General features: G+C 35.1%; 1 protein-coding gene across 1 annotated transcript; it reads right to left on the bottom strand.

Annotated features, from left to right (window-relative positions):
- Positions 1-6,667: 6,667 nt before the first annotated feature.
- LOC113042506 (putative ferric-chelate reductase 1) lies at positions 6,668-14,069 on the bottom strand. The gene is made up of 15 exons (XM_026201406.1): positions 13,790-14,069; positions 12,004-12,140; positions 11,753-11,850; positions 11,029-11,113; positions 10,729-10,920; positions 10,268-10,369; positions 10,044-10,191; positions 9,449-9,562; positions 9,241-9,356; positions 8,352-8,438; positions 8,182-8,273; positions 8,040-8,098; positions 7,815-7,955; positions 7,289-7,314; positions 6,668-7,175 (listed from the first exon to the last, which is right to left on the bottom strand). Exons 1-15 carry the CDS (start codon positions 13,968-13,970, stop codon positions 7,086-7,088), a joined length of 1,668 nt encoding a protein of 555 aa, XP_026057191.1. The 5' UTR covers positions 13,971-14,069; the 3' UTR covers positions 6,668-7,085.
- Between the last annotated feature and the right edge of the window lie 115 nt (positions 14,070-14,184).

Genomic DNA, 14,184 nt, shown 5'->3' with positions numbered 1-14,184 from the left:
CAGCTGTGCAAGGACGGGGCAGAGCACCGGATGATCAACAAAGAGGAACATAAGATAGAGACAGCTAAAGTCACTAGGGTCACAGGTCTGTAATCGTGAGCCACAAGGCAAGTAACTAAATAACAGAGCTGCACGGAACACACATACATTACTATTAAAATATTTGGTGGCAGAATTTTTTATTTTTTTTTTATGTTTTGAAAATAAGTCTCTCATGCTCAATATGGCTGAATTACTTTGATCTAGAATTAATATAATTACAATTTAAAAATATCTGAATATATTTAAAAATGTAATTTATACCCGTGATCCAAAGCTGATCATTGATTGAGATGTAGATGCTTAATATTTTTGTGGGAACAAAATTTTTTTTAATGATTTGTGATGATTAGTAAGTTGAAAAGAACAATATTTATTTGAACATAATCCTTTTTTTTAACATTATAAATGTCTTTACTGTCACCTTTGACCAATTTGGTGCATCCTCCCTGAATAAAACTGTTATTTATTTATTTATTTATTTATTTATTTTTATTTTTAAATGTCCCCAATCCAATGGTGTATTAATGAATATTGTAGTATTTTTAGTATATAATTATCACTAGTATATAATGACTTACTTAGAAGTGCTCCCTCTATTGGCTGATTAATGTTACTTCGCACAAGCTGAATGTATTATGATTGGCTAACCACATACAGTACATACATAAGAAAACATTATTGGAGGTTGTGATATATTATGAACATAGTAATGATTAAAGGTTGTTGTTAGGTACCTCATGCACCAGAGTAATTAGAGATCATAATTGTGGCCTTGAGTATCTTATAAAACGGTCTATAAAATAAAATAACAAATGTTGAAGACATAAATATTCATTATGTTTGCGCCATTTTTCAAATAATAATTCATACAGCACATGGCAATACATGCAAGTCTTGCTATAAACAGTAAGACCACTGCAGATGAGAGTGTGGTTCATGTGACTTGACATAATGTTTACCAACAATGTATCAGGACAACTTGTGAAACAGATGAAAATATAGAGTGAAACGAGAGTGTGAGAGCCCGTAGCGGGGTACAATTGTATATGCATTGAAACACTTTTTTTATTTTATTTTTGTTTTATTTGTGCTCATGAATCATATGTGTTGTGAAAGCTGATGCATCTTATGAATCAGGTCGTGAGAGTCTGTTTTGGTCTTGGTGTCACAGATGGCCTGCACCCTGGAAGACAGTGTGTGTGTGTGTGTGTGTGCTCTTGTTTTTGTGACATATAAGGACACAACTCTGTATAATGACATGGGTATGACACAGGTATTACAAGGAGAGGGGGACTTATGAGGACATAACCCATGTCCCCATTTTTCAAAACACTTATAAATCATACAGAATGAGTTTTTTTGAGAAAGTAAAAATGCACAAAGTTTCCTTTGAGGGTTAGGGTTAGGGGTAGGGTTGGTGAAGAGCGATAGAATATATAGTTTCTACAGTATAAAAACCATTACGCATATGGGATGTCCCCATAGGTTTGTGTGTGTGTGTGTGTGTGTGTGTGTGTGTGTGTGTGTAGCTATAACAGGCAGATAAATCATTACCTTCATTCTGTCATATGCCATATTGCCATATTGCTCTCTATTCACCACAATATTCAAATTTTGTCTTCCTTGATATATTTAATTCTAGTATTCATTAAAAACACTTACAGTCACACCTTTTTCAAGTTTCTGTTTACTGAAAGGTCGCATCAGAGGGCCTGAAGATCACTCTTGGGTGTCCATGGGAATCAGAAGCAGTAAAAAAATCATCACTTTTTTAACTGTGTACTATAAACCTTATTAATCCCATTGTGTCTTCATGTATAGATCTACAGACCATCTGCATCCTCAGTATCTGATGTAGATTGGCACTAAACTGGCTACAGTGGTAGCACTGTACACTGGAAGGCCAGAGATGCTGGACAGAATAGAGGCTGCAGTGTGTGTGGCCATAACTCTCGCTGAAGCCAGGTACCTTCAGAAACATTCAGGCATCATTAACTGACAGAAAATTATTAACTAAAATGCAAACTACAAACAGGCAAAATTTACTTTTTTTTGGTATCAAATGCAAACTGCATTGTATCTTGTTTCCTTTAAAGGAACAGTTCACCCAAAAATGAAGATTTGACGAAAATGTACCCACCTTCAGATCATCCAAGACATAGAAGAGTTTGATTCTTCATCAGAGCAGATTTGGAGACATTTAGATCCTTTGAGTCTGCAGTAAATGGGTGCCGTGAGAATGATACAATCGCCCTGAAGCCAGTCTTCTAGACTGTGTGCTGGAGTAACTATATAACCCCTACATGAAGAACTCACAGAATTTGTACAGAACCTGGTAAATGCCCTTACTTGTCCTCTCCGTGCACATGAACTGAAAATGTATCACTAATGTGCTAAATTATGTGTAAAATATGAAATCAAACAGACGGATGTGCTGAAATGTGTAACAGCTTGTGTGGCATATGCCACCACAGTTTGTTTAGGAGTAAAATACCTCAGAGACGTAAAATCAGAGTCCAACCAAACCATTGTTCAAACCATACTCATTTTCTAAGGCATCCGAACCAGATGAAGCAGAACATAGCCAATACTTTACAGGAGCTGATACCTTCTGTGTCCTCTAACACATGAGGTGGGCCGCAGTGCCATCTCCCCACCACCAGAAGAGCTCCACGCTCTGCCCTGCTCCACCTGCCTCTCTCTCGGTGCAGCCAGATCGGCTCTAGGGAGGATCCCTCATTTTTTAATGCTCTGTTAACTGCTCTGAAGAAGAGAGAAACACAATGAGGCTTGTTTATGTGCAAAACATCTGGCGAAACTAAGGGCTCTACAGAACAGAGGGTTCTACAAATAAATGAGGGGAAACAGTTTACACAATTCTGAAAGACTTTCACAGTCTAGACGTGACTCTAGACAAACAGTATACAAAAATGAATCATAATTTTAATGGTAAAAGACTATAAAAATGCTGAAGTAAAATATGTTAATTGCTTAACATTGTGAGTTTTTTATTCAAATAGCCATTTCTTCTTAGTTTTTCAGTTGTGTACATTAGGTTTAATGTTACATCTTATGTTGGTAAACTAATTTATATTGCATTATTTTAGTGGCATGGGTTTTTCATGGAAAATGCTGAGCTTAGCTTCTACTTGGGGCTTTTCTGTGTGTGAGTCAGTGTATAAAAGAGGTTCAAAACTGATTTTATGACTTCATTTTTTGGGTAAATTTTAAATTAAATTCATAAAACCTACTGTAAATGTTGCTAACATACTTTTTATGGTCAATTTCTGGCAAACACAGCTGCTGTAGTTTTATTGTTAATTTTAAGAGTGTTAAAGTATTTTAAAATTGTGTATGAAATATTATGTAACTATACTATGTAATATGTAACTGTAACTGTATCTAAACATTCCTTTTTCTTTTCTTTTTTTTTTTTAGTATCTGTCTGCTTTATTTAAAATATTTCGTGCTACATGAATATCCAATGACTTTTTTGACCTTTAAATGTTGCTGTCGAACTTCAGTGAACTTCACTGGTGTCCGCTCTATCTTCTCACTCTTTTTCAGATGCGAGTCTTGGAGGAACAGAACCTTTGGCTGTGCCTTATTGCTCAAATTGGGAAAAAACGGTGAATCAGCAGACAGCTTTATTGTACCCGTAAAGCCTCAGCAAATGTAGATCTGGCCGAATTCCCATGGCTTGAGTGCTGAATACTGTTTTATGTGAATATATTTAAAACGGCAACTATCAGGAAACCGTTGACAAGAGACTGATTTGTCTCATCAACAGATAACTTGTTTTGTGTGTGCATTTATTAAAATGAATCAAGGAGAAATTAAGGTATTTTTACCATTGTAAACCGCACATTTTATCTTAACCACACTTATGATCCCTCTGAAGTCAGTGCCAGCTCTAGTTTCGACTGAGCTGTTTTTTGTACGGTTTAGCGATGCAATTTAAATAACTTCATCTCAGTGAGAGGATATGGAGAGATAGCATCAAGTTAAAGGAACAGAAACTTATTTTGTGCAAGAGGAAGTTTCAACATTCATCTCACTTGGCACATAGTTGCTAGGGGGAAAAACAGCCGTGTAATAATTTACAGTTCGGTGTAAAACAAAAGAAATGCTTCCTAGCTGAGCTTCAAAACAGAATTTGCTAGGACTATTGGGCTTGTTTTATAGTCTAAATTGACTAGCAAACTGTATGTATTGTCTATTGTCTATTTTAGTAAAGAAGAAACCAAGTCTTTGAGAGGGGAGTGATTCCTCGGAGAAAGCTTATGTCTATATATCAGCAGTAATGGGAAGACACACCTAATGCTACAGACATTACATCAGAACGAACGGCTCTCACAGAAACCACAGAGAAACTCATACCGACATGGTTTTCAGTAAATGATTCAGTAAAAGATTTTAAATTAACTAAAAGCACATGTAATTTACTGAAAAAAAGTTCAAATGATAATACCCCCCAAAATAAAATTTCTGTCATTGTTGTCGTTCCAAAGCTGTATGATTTTCTTTGGGAAACATAGATTAAATATCAAATAAATCGAATACGTTTTTCAGCAAGCAGCATTTGTGACGAAAGCAAACCACTAAGTCATTTTCCTAAACTACTTCAAACATCTCCTGCTTTGAGAAATGAATCCAGAAAGGCATTCTGTGTAGTGAGCATTTCAGAAATGCTCCGGGCATAGCCAGCCCTGCTTCTGTTCAAGTCCAGGGGCCCCGGGGCAGTTCTGCTGTGGGCATCTCCGGTTCACTGGCCCTTTATGCTAATAAACATCAGTCAGAGTCTCCTATGATTTACGCTGCAGCTCACTGCATCAAGTCGAGCTCAAAGCAGCACAGGGTTCAGATGAGGATTGGGAAACTCTCACAAACCTCTGCGTATAGAAAAACAAATCACTTATAGAAAGCGTGATATTTTACAGTCCTGTTCTACACGCTAAAGTTTCACTCTGGTTTTTCTGTCGGTGTCAGGGTTGTTAATCTTACCTCAGGCTGGGGTGCAATTTCCCAAATATTCCAAACGCCCACTTTGTCTGACTCCTGCCCAGTCTGCTCTTTGAAATCCACCGTGGTTCCAGCGCCCCTGGCCGCCTGCTACCGTTTAATGATTATGTACATTACAAACAAGGGCGTAGAATTTAGGGATGCTAAAGGGACATGTCCCTATATCCAGCAAGCACTAAAATGTCCCTAGCAATAATTTTGAACAATTTTTTTTTTTTTTATATATAACCATTGCTGATATAAATTCGCCCAATGAGTTACATATATATATATATATATATATATATATATATATATATATATATATATATATATATATATATATATATATATATATATATATATATATATATTGTATATATTAATTTATCTATCTATCTATCTATCTATCTATCTATCTATCTATCTATCTATCTATCTATCTATCTATCTATCTATCTATCTATCTATCTATCTATCTATCTATCTATCTATTTATCTATAATACCACTACATAGAGGTCAAATAAGGCACACATACACACACACACACACACACCTATATATATATATATATATATATATATATATATATATATATATATATATATATATATATATATATATATGATAGTATATTAACATTACGAAAATAACACTGGAGTGAATAACTGTATCCAAACTTTGACTAACAAAATTATATTGTCTATTAATATTATTGTATTGTATTAATATATTAAAGCCAAAAATATAACTTCTTGATTTTTAGATGAAACTAACATAAAATGGCAATTTTGAAACACAGAGAAGGTGAACAGTCCGATATATTATAGTTGTGACTCCTCTGATACAAAGTTTGAAAGGATACACAGTTGAAAGGACGGCCCCCGAATCGGGGCACACAGCGGAGTCCTGGTATTGTGCTTTTTTCCTGTCTGTTTCCTCTGTTCTGCCACGACTGCCCTCCACATTTACCAGCCAAACACCAGGAGGCCTGTGCTGAAACAGCAAGAACCGTGAGGCACACCACTGTAAAAGATGAAAGCCAACCAACTGACTTCACACAAGCTGTGAAATCAACACCAGAGTGTTTCAGTCAGGTCCTGAATGAGGAGTGTTCAAGGCTGCATGTGTGGACATTAAATCATATACTGTAGCTAGGAGTTTGATTTCCCTTCTTTTCCTAATGTGAAGGTAAATACTGTTGAAAATTGAATGGGTTTACTGGTTGACACATTTCTCTTCTTAACACAAACAATTCATCCATGCATGTTTTAGTACAATAAATTAATGATTTTGTAATATTTCATCAAAGCTAGTTAAACCTTTTTTTTCTGTATACCATCATACTTGTTACCAATGTATTAGTCCATATTTTACTAGTTTAGCCATTCAGTTTAACTACCATTCATCTGTAGGCTACATCTTGTAGGGTATCCAATTCAGTAATTAATAATCCAAAAGGTAAACAAAATGGTCTATTTATTAATCAATAAAATGTTTGAATACATTTCAGTGGAAGAATTGATTTTGGCCCTTGAATAGTCTGAAAATGTACAATACAAATATTACATGCATAAAAAAACTTTTATTACACTGCCATCTAGTGGCTGAGTGCTGTTGACTTTGATTTAAATTACAATCACAATATAAATGTCTATATATATATATACACACACATATAAAAATAATAATATATATAGAAGTAAAAAAAAAAAAAATTATCATGATTATGTTAATGTTAATCAACAAATCAACACGATATGTTTTAAAATAAAATATGGATAAATAATTTCCTGGCTTCTTTGTTTAAATCCTGAGATTATTTTAACTATTGTTTTTCCATCATGAATAACACATTGTATAGTAACTGTTCCTTGCTCAAAGGCACAGTGGTGAAACTCTAATTGGAAAGAATGCAATATTAACTAAAAATAACAAGCAAAAAAATCATGTTGAGATTCTACTGGACTGAACACTACAGCACAAGAGCCAAAGAGTGGCCTCAAAACCAATGATGAAGGGCCACACAATGTTGGTTATTTAAGTTCTTCCAATTCCAACAAGAAGTGCTATTAAGAAGGCCAGGTTTCCCAATAAATACAGGAGAAGCAGGACTGTTTCAGGTCTCCTCTAACAAAAACAAAGAAAATAGTATTTCAAAACATGAAAATATTGTATATGTGTATCCAAATTATCTATATAATGAGATATATAAAGCTTATTTGACTTCATGTTAGACTTACCGATCCAAAACTGCAAATCTCAGAATCTAAAATAAAAATGACAAGCGTAAAATACACTGTTTATGCATTCAATTATTTAAATAATACATTTTCCAAATAATATTTTCCAAAATCTGAATTCCTAGAAAAAATAAATAACAAATATACACTACTGTTCAAGTTCAGAGTCAATAAGATTTTCTGTTTGATATAAGTTAATACTTGTTCAGTGCGGGTGAGCTGTTACATAATAATTTTATTAAGCAAGTGTGCATTAAATAGATCAACACGTTTATAATGTTACAACAGAGTTCTGTTTTCAAATAAATGCTGTTCTTTTGAACGGTCTATTCATCAAAGAACACCCCCAAAATATTGAGACCCTTCAACACAGATGAAAATATAATAACATTTCACAATGTTACTGTTTTTACTGTATTTTTATAAGTTAAATTAAGTTTTCGTAAGGACTAGATACTTATTTTTTGAACAGTAGTGTAAATAAATAAATAAATAAATAAATATATTTTTCAAAATAACTTCATACCATTTTTCCTGGCCCGCAGGTTCAGATCTTGAAGAATGTATGTCAGGGCCTCCCAGGCAACAAAACCTCCCATGACTTTTAACATCCATTTATCCTCCTCATTTCCTTCAAACAGTGCCAGACCAGTGAAAATCGCAGCCACTGTTTCACAGAATTAAAAGGGATATTGTTATACTTCTGAGGAAATGCACGTTGTTGATGAAGATAATAAAGTTGTTGTTATACCTGCAAGGCCTTTGATAGCTAAAGCAATGAAAGAATGGGCCCAGTTAAAAACAAACCTCCTGCAAAGAAAACCACCACATTAACATCAATGCTTCCACTTCCTTTTTCCATTTATTATTTGGTTAAGAGAAGTTTCTCTCACCGTTCATGACTCGGCTCACAACGGAAAGCAGCAACTATGGGCTGAATAAGACTGAGGATCATCACCAAACAGCCCAGGACCGGATGAGCCCCCTACACACACAGACATTCCACTTTACACATCCGAAATAAACAGTATTTCAATTTAAAACCCTTTATACTTTAGCTTACCCCACTCCAATCCTGGGCATAAGAAAACACCAGTATGAATGCGATGGCTGTGGCGATGACTGACAGGACCATCAGAGACACGTGGGCCTTTCAAACAAGAAATAAACTACATTTAGTTTTTTTTTTTACATTTTAAACAGGTCTTCAACAACATTAGATTCTGCTTTAAAATCAGTCCATGTTAATTCAAATGAAAACTTGAATATACTGTACATTAGCTACATCCAGCCCAATCATTGGTGCTGATATTGTGCTGACATTTTAACTACTCTATATTATCTTAGTATGTATAGAACAGTTATGTTATATAATGCAATAAAGGTTGTTAATGACAAGTGATGTTCATACAACATTACTAGCTTCTTATCTTTCTCACACTAACTGCACATACACTTTTCCCCACAACTTATTATGGTACTGCAAAGCTTTTATCAAAGAAATTTTCCCTCTGTCATGCTGACGAAACAGATACAGTATGTCAACATGACAAACAAGCTGATGAGCTTGATAAAGCGGCCCACATGGGCAGAACAAGGCTTTGTTTAGACAGCATGCTAGCCAACTACCATAATCTGAATCTGATACTTAAATCTGTTTGGTTGTTTATAGTCTAAACAGCAATAATAATAATAATACAGAATCCGCCTATTTACAATCCTGATCCAGAAAAAATCATGTCTGATTTTTAATTCATGATTGCATGAATAAAAACCAAAAAACAAATAAAATAAAAAGCATACTTTGCATGCAACTAAAACATTTGCCAAATGCATACGCGTAAATCTGCATGCAATCTGAATTATGGTTACTAAACCTGACTACCGTATCTACATGAACGAATCAGATGTCTTCATTTGTGCAGTGTGCAATGTCAATTATCATCACTTACCATAAACCAGAAATCTTTACCGAAGCAACCGTGGTCCTTGGCAACTCCCTTTAAATAGCGTGCTATGAGCATCCCAATACTGCCCGTGGTCATCCAGGAGATTAACATCAGGCAACCTGAAGAAGATCAGTATCTTCAGGACCATAACAGCACTGATGTGATGCTTTAATGTGGATCAAGTGGATCCCGTCTGTCATGAAGTACTCACCGTGTGCTTTAACAATCGCTGGGAATTCTTCAGCACTTGTAACAACCTGGCTTGGGTCCTGTAAATTAGCCTTTGTGCTACTGACATATTTATTTGAATGGATCAGGATGTTACCTAAAAATGAAGAAAATCATCAGTTAGACAACCCAAATGAAGATTCTGAAAGGACAGAGTGACTTAGGGGGAGTCAAGCTTAGAAAAAACAAAAAAGTCCATACTTTACAAGTTTTCTGAAGCCAATACTTTGATTAGTATTATTGATTTTTCTTTAATGAGAAAAATCATTGGGATATTAAGTAAAGATCATGTTCCATGAACATTTTGTAAATTTTCTACTGTAAATATATTAAGACTTAATTTTTGATCAGTAATATGCAAGAACTTAATTAGGAAAACTTTAAAGGCGATTTTCAATAATTGTCCTATCCTAACAAACCATACATCATTAGAAAGCTTATTTATTCAGTGATGCATACATTCATGATGTATATATCAGTTTTGTGGTCCAGGGTCACATATTTTATCAATAGGAAATTATACTACAATAACACTTCATTACACTTGACATTTTTTTATCTAATATAGAACCACATACCTTGATTGGAGGATCCGGAAGCAATCATGAGGTAGTACTCGCTAGTGGACAATGCTCTAACACTCGTGCTAATCGCGTTACGGGACGTAAAAGAACAATTGATAGTATTTCCATTCATTAGCGTTGTCTTGATATCAGTCACATTCCCCTGTAAACATGTAGAATAAATATGAGTGACGATATCTTGTCACGAAACAGAAGGGTGGCATAATAGAGGAATATACCAGTGAGAGAATAGTTGGAGCTGTTTTTCCTGTGGAAATAGCATGTTGCACTTGGAGCTTGCCGCTGCTGTCCTTACCACAGATGTAGATGTCGTCATTGCCCTAAAAATGTCCACACACACACACACAAACACAAAAAAAACTTTTAAAACCATATGAACATAATGCTGTCTCATTGTTCCTGGAAACACTAAATCACATGAGATAAGAGATGAGAAATAAGAATATAGTAAGCTGTCTCCAGATAAGACTCGACTCAGTGCAGCAGATTTAATTCTAATGTTTCAGGAAGAATGCATTATGTCCAACACCCACTTGGATGTTTACAGCATATTGGCCCATATCTGCTAGTCTGTAGTACAACATCACTCTCAAAGATCTACACATCGCCCGTTTTACATAGGCTTGTGTATTCAACATTTTTAGACAAATAAAGCAGAAAAGGCCTGCTGATATCTCACCATTGCCTGGTCATCCGAAAACCCAATAGCAATGTATCCATCAGCTTGCCCAAACATTTCAATCCTCATTTCTGATTGATCAGAGGATCTCTGAACTGCCATGAAGTAGCAGCCTGCGTTGGCAGTTGGATCACAGTTGCTGGGCTGACTGTAGCAGACTTTGGTTTTCCCACAATCAGGATTTGATGGAACCTGAAATGAACAGAGCAATTTCTGCTTAAAATATCCAATAAAATAAATAAATAAATAATTTACCTGGTTTTCATGTTTGTTTAGATTTCAAGTAAAAGCTAGACTTACAGTCGGAGTTACTGTTCCTGTATATGCCACGGTAGAGCTCTTGACACCAACCCAAAAAGTATCAGTCGTTTTCACAAATGTTGCTCTAAAACAAACCCAAATGTTCCATAACATATTACAACAAGAAATATAAATAAAAATGAAGAATAAGTATAAGAACCATACAAATGATAAACTTAGTTAACCCAAAAATAACAATTATGTCATTAATGACTCACCCTCATGTCGTAAGATATTTTAGATTTAGTCCGAGAGCTTTATGTCCCTCTGTGTGTACGGTCTACTGCCCATGTCCAGAAAGATAAGAAAAACATAATCAAAGTAGTCCATGTGACATCAGAGGTCAGTTAGAATTTGTTAAGCATCGAAAATACTATTTTGGTCCAAAAAAACACAACAGACCCGGAAGAGAAGACAATGCTGAATAAAGTCGTAATTTTTGTTATTTTCGGACCAAAATTGTATTTTCGATGCTACACCCTCTGATGTCACATGAACTACTTTGATGATGTTTTTCTTACCTTTCTGGACATGAACAGTATACCGTAAACACAGCTTCAATGGAGGGACTGAGAGCTCTTGGACTAAATCTAAAATATCTTAAACTGTGTTCTGAAGATGAACGGAGGTCTCACGGGTTTGGAACGACATGAGGGCGAGTCATTAATCACAGAATTTTTATTTTTGGGTGAACTAACCCTTTAAGACACATTAAAAATGATACCTGAATTCTATATTGCCGATCTGTCCAGACGTAGGCGCGGTCCATTTAGCTTGAACTGAACTTTTTGAAGTGGCTGATGTGTGAGAGACTGCGCTATTCTGAATAAAATAATAATGTAATATAAAAATGATAATCAGGCAATGTTATTTCAATACCATTTCCATAACAAACGATCTTATTAGTAAAATGGATATGAAAGAATATTATATACAATTTTATAAACACTATGAAAATAATGTAGATAAACTCACAGCAGTTCCATCGCAGTTGAGGAGCTGCGTATTATTGTCTACCACATTAAAAGTGCCGATGGAAGTAGTTGATCCGACTTGACTTGCTTGTAACATAAACCCTTTAAATTGATTTCCTGATTGGCTGTTTAGTACCACTGAAAAAGAAGAAACAGTTTAGAGGAACTTCCTTACATAAAGACCGACCCTGATCTAACTTTAAATGTTGTCATATGATGACCAGCTGTAAACAAAATTTGACTAATTATTGCCAATAGTGACTCAACATAACCTGACTAAAACGTATAAATTCATATAGTATAGTTGTGTGTAGTATAGTATAGCATAATTATATATACTTATACTATACCATATTTTAAAAGTAGGCCTACTGCAGTTATATGTGGAGAATGCCAAATGTATTAAACATCATAAACCCGCCTTTTTAGGCAACAACCAGTCATAGGTGTAATTTAGGCTAATAAAATATGTTTAATGCGACTGAATTTCTGAAAAACATCAGAAATTGATAATTAGGCTTTATAACATTTCCTTTCCAGGTTATTCAAACAGCGAATAAATGAGGCTATAGAAAGTGAGATTATTACTAACTTTGATCTATCTCGAGTAAAAAAAAAAAAAAAAAAAAAAAAAAAAAAAAATTATATATATATATATATATATATATATATATATAATGGTAACAATGTATTATTAAGGTCTGATTGATTGTCTCTGAAATACTTAATGATGATTAATCAATCAGATAATTCAGTGGTCAGATATTTTTTGTAGCGACTGTTGACAGCTAATGAATAACTGACCATTCATCTGAGAAAAACTCTGCATTCTATTCATGCAGTAGCTAATACAGTAATTTAGCTTTAAACGCAGGCTAAGTATACTGTACAATTTATTATAGTAAGCTGCATAATATTTTATACTGTAGTGTAGTGGCTACAACTACTAAGTCCCTGCTGACAAGGTAATACTTCTTAAAGGTCCGGAAATTTCGGGGGCGGGACAAAACATGCTGATTGGTTGATTTCACAGCAGTGTGAGTATACACATAATTTATTCGGATAATTTTCGCAATATTACCGTTATCGTGTCATGAAATGTAGTTTTAAAAGCATTTCAGGCGAGAATGTAGTTGTTTAAAACTCAAATACGCAATTTATTTATAAAGACAGCGACTATTTAAAATGTGTTTCACCGATTTCGGAGACGATCAGCACGCGATCAGCGGCAGATCAGTGCTCTTATTTACCGACGAAAGCAGTCTCGACCCTGCTAGTCCTTCTGACATTTGCCGCTGGCCTCTGATGTCTCTTCAGTAGTTAAACATAAAATATGATTCGTTTTGGGTAAATCTAACAGGTAAATCCTTGGTCTTTATTCAGTTTATCAATTAATATGTTAAAATGAAAATTAAAAACAGTCAATATAGCCTACTGTTTGATATAATATTTCGTTTCATTGTAATGTAACGTTAGGCCCACACATTTCCCTGAACTACGGTCATTTCTGCGCCTATTAATATGTTTAAATGAAAACGAAAGGAGTCTGTGGTGTTTAAAATCATATTTCGTCTTATTGTAAATATAAAGTGAGGAAAATTGCAGCAGCCAAGGCGAGCTGATTGGTGTGATCAAGTAGGCTACACTTCTGTTTGCGGAATAATAAAAAAAAAGGTCCAAACTACAGCTACTAGAGCTCTAATTTCATGAGGTATTACAAATTTGTCTTCCCTTAACATCCAAGAAAGCTCTTTTCAAAGCAAAAGTAGCTGCAGTATCAGCCTCACCTGTGATTTGATCTCCCTCTTTAAAGGTAGTTTTGTCAGCAGTGACGGTGAACGGAGCAGTGCTGGTCTGAGCGTTATTAGACCCGTGGCTAGGCATCAAAGATCCACAAGCTGAGCTGACACGTCCATTAGGATAACAGTGCACGACCCCAACACAGCACAGGAGAACAAACAGAAACATCTGTGGAGATTTACAATAATCAGGACAAGCGAAATCAATGAAGAGCGAGATAAGAAATAAAATCTTTAGGATAATTCGGTGGATGCTCCCGCTACTGTTGTGGTTGAAACTATCCGTGTGCGCGCACTCAAGAATCCAGGCACTGCTTCACTGTAAATAGCGTGATTGTGGGCGCGGTTTACCTGAACAGGTAACTGATAGGTATGATAGATCA

This window comes from Carassius auratus, chromosome 24 (assembly GCF_003368295.1).
Source record: "Carassius auratus strain Wakin chromosome 24, ASM336829v1, whole genome shotgun sequence".
Taxonomy (NCBI): domain Eukaryota; kingdom Metazoa; phylum Chordata; class Actinopteri; order Cypriniformes; family Cyprinidae; genus Carassius; species Carassius auratus.
The sequence above is the reverse complement of the archived record's forward strand: the minus strand, read 5'-3'. Positions and strand labels throughout refer to the sequence as shown.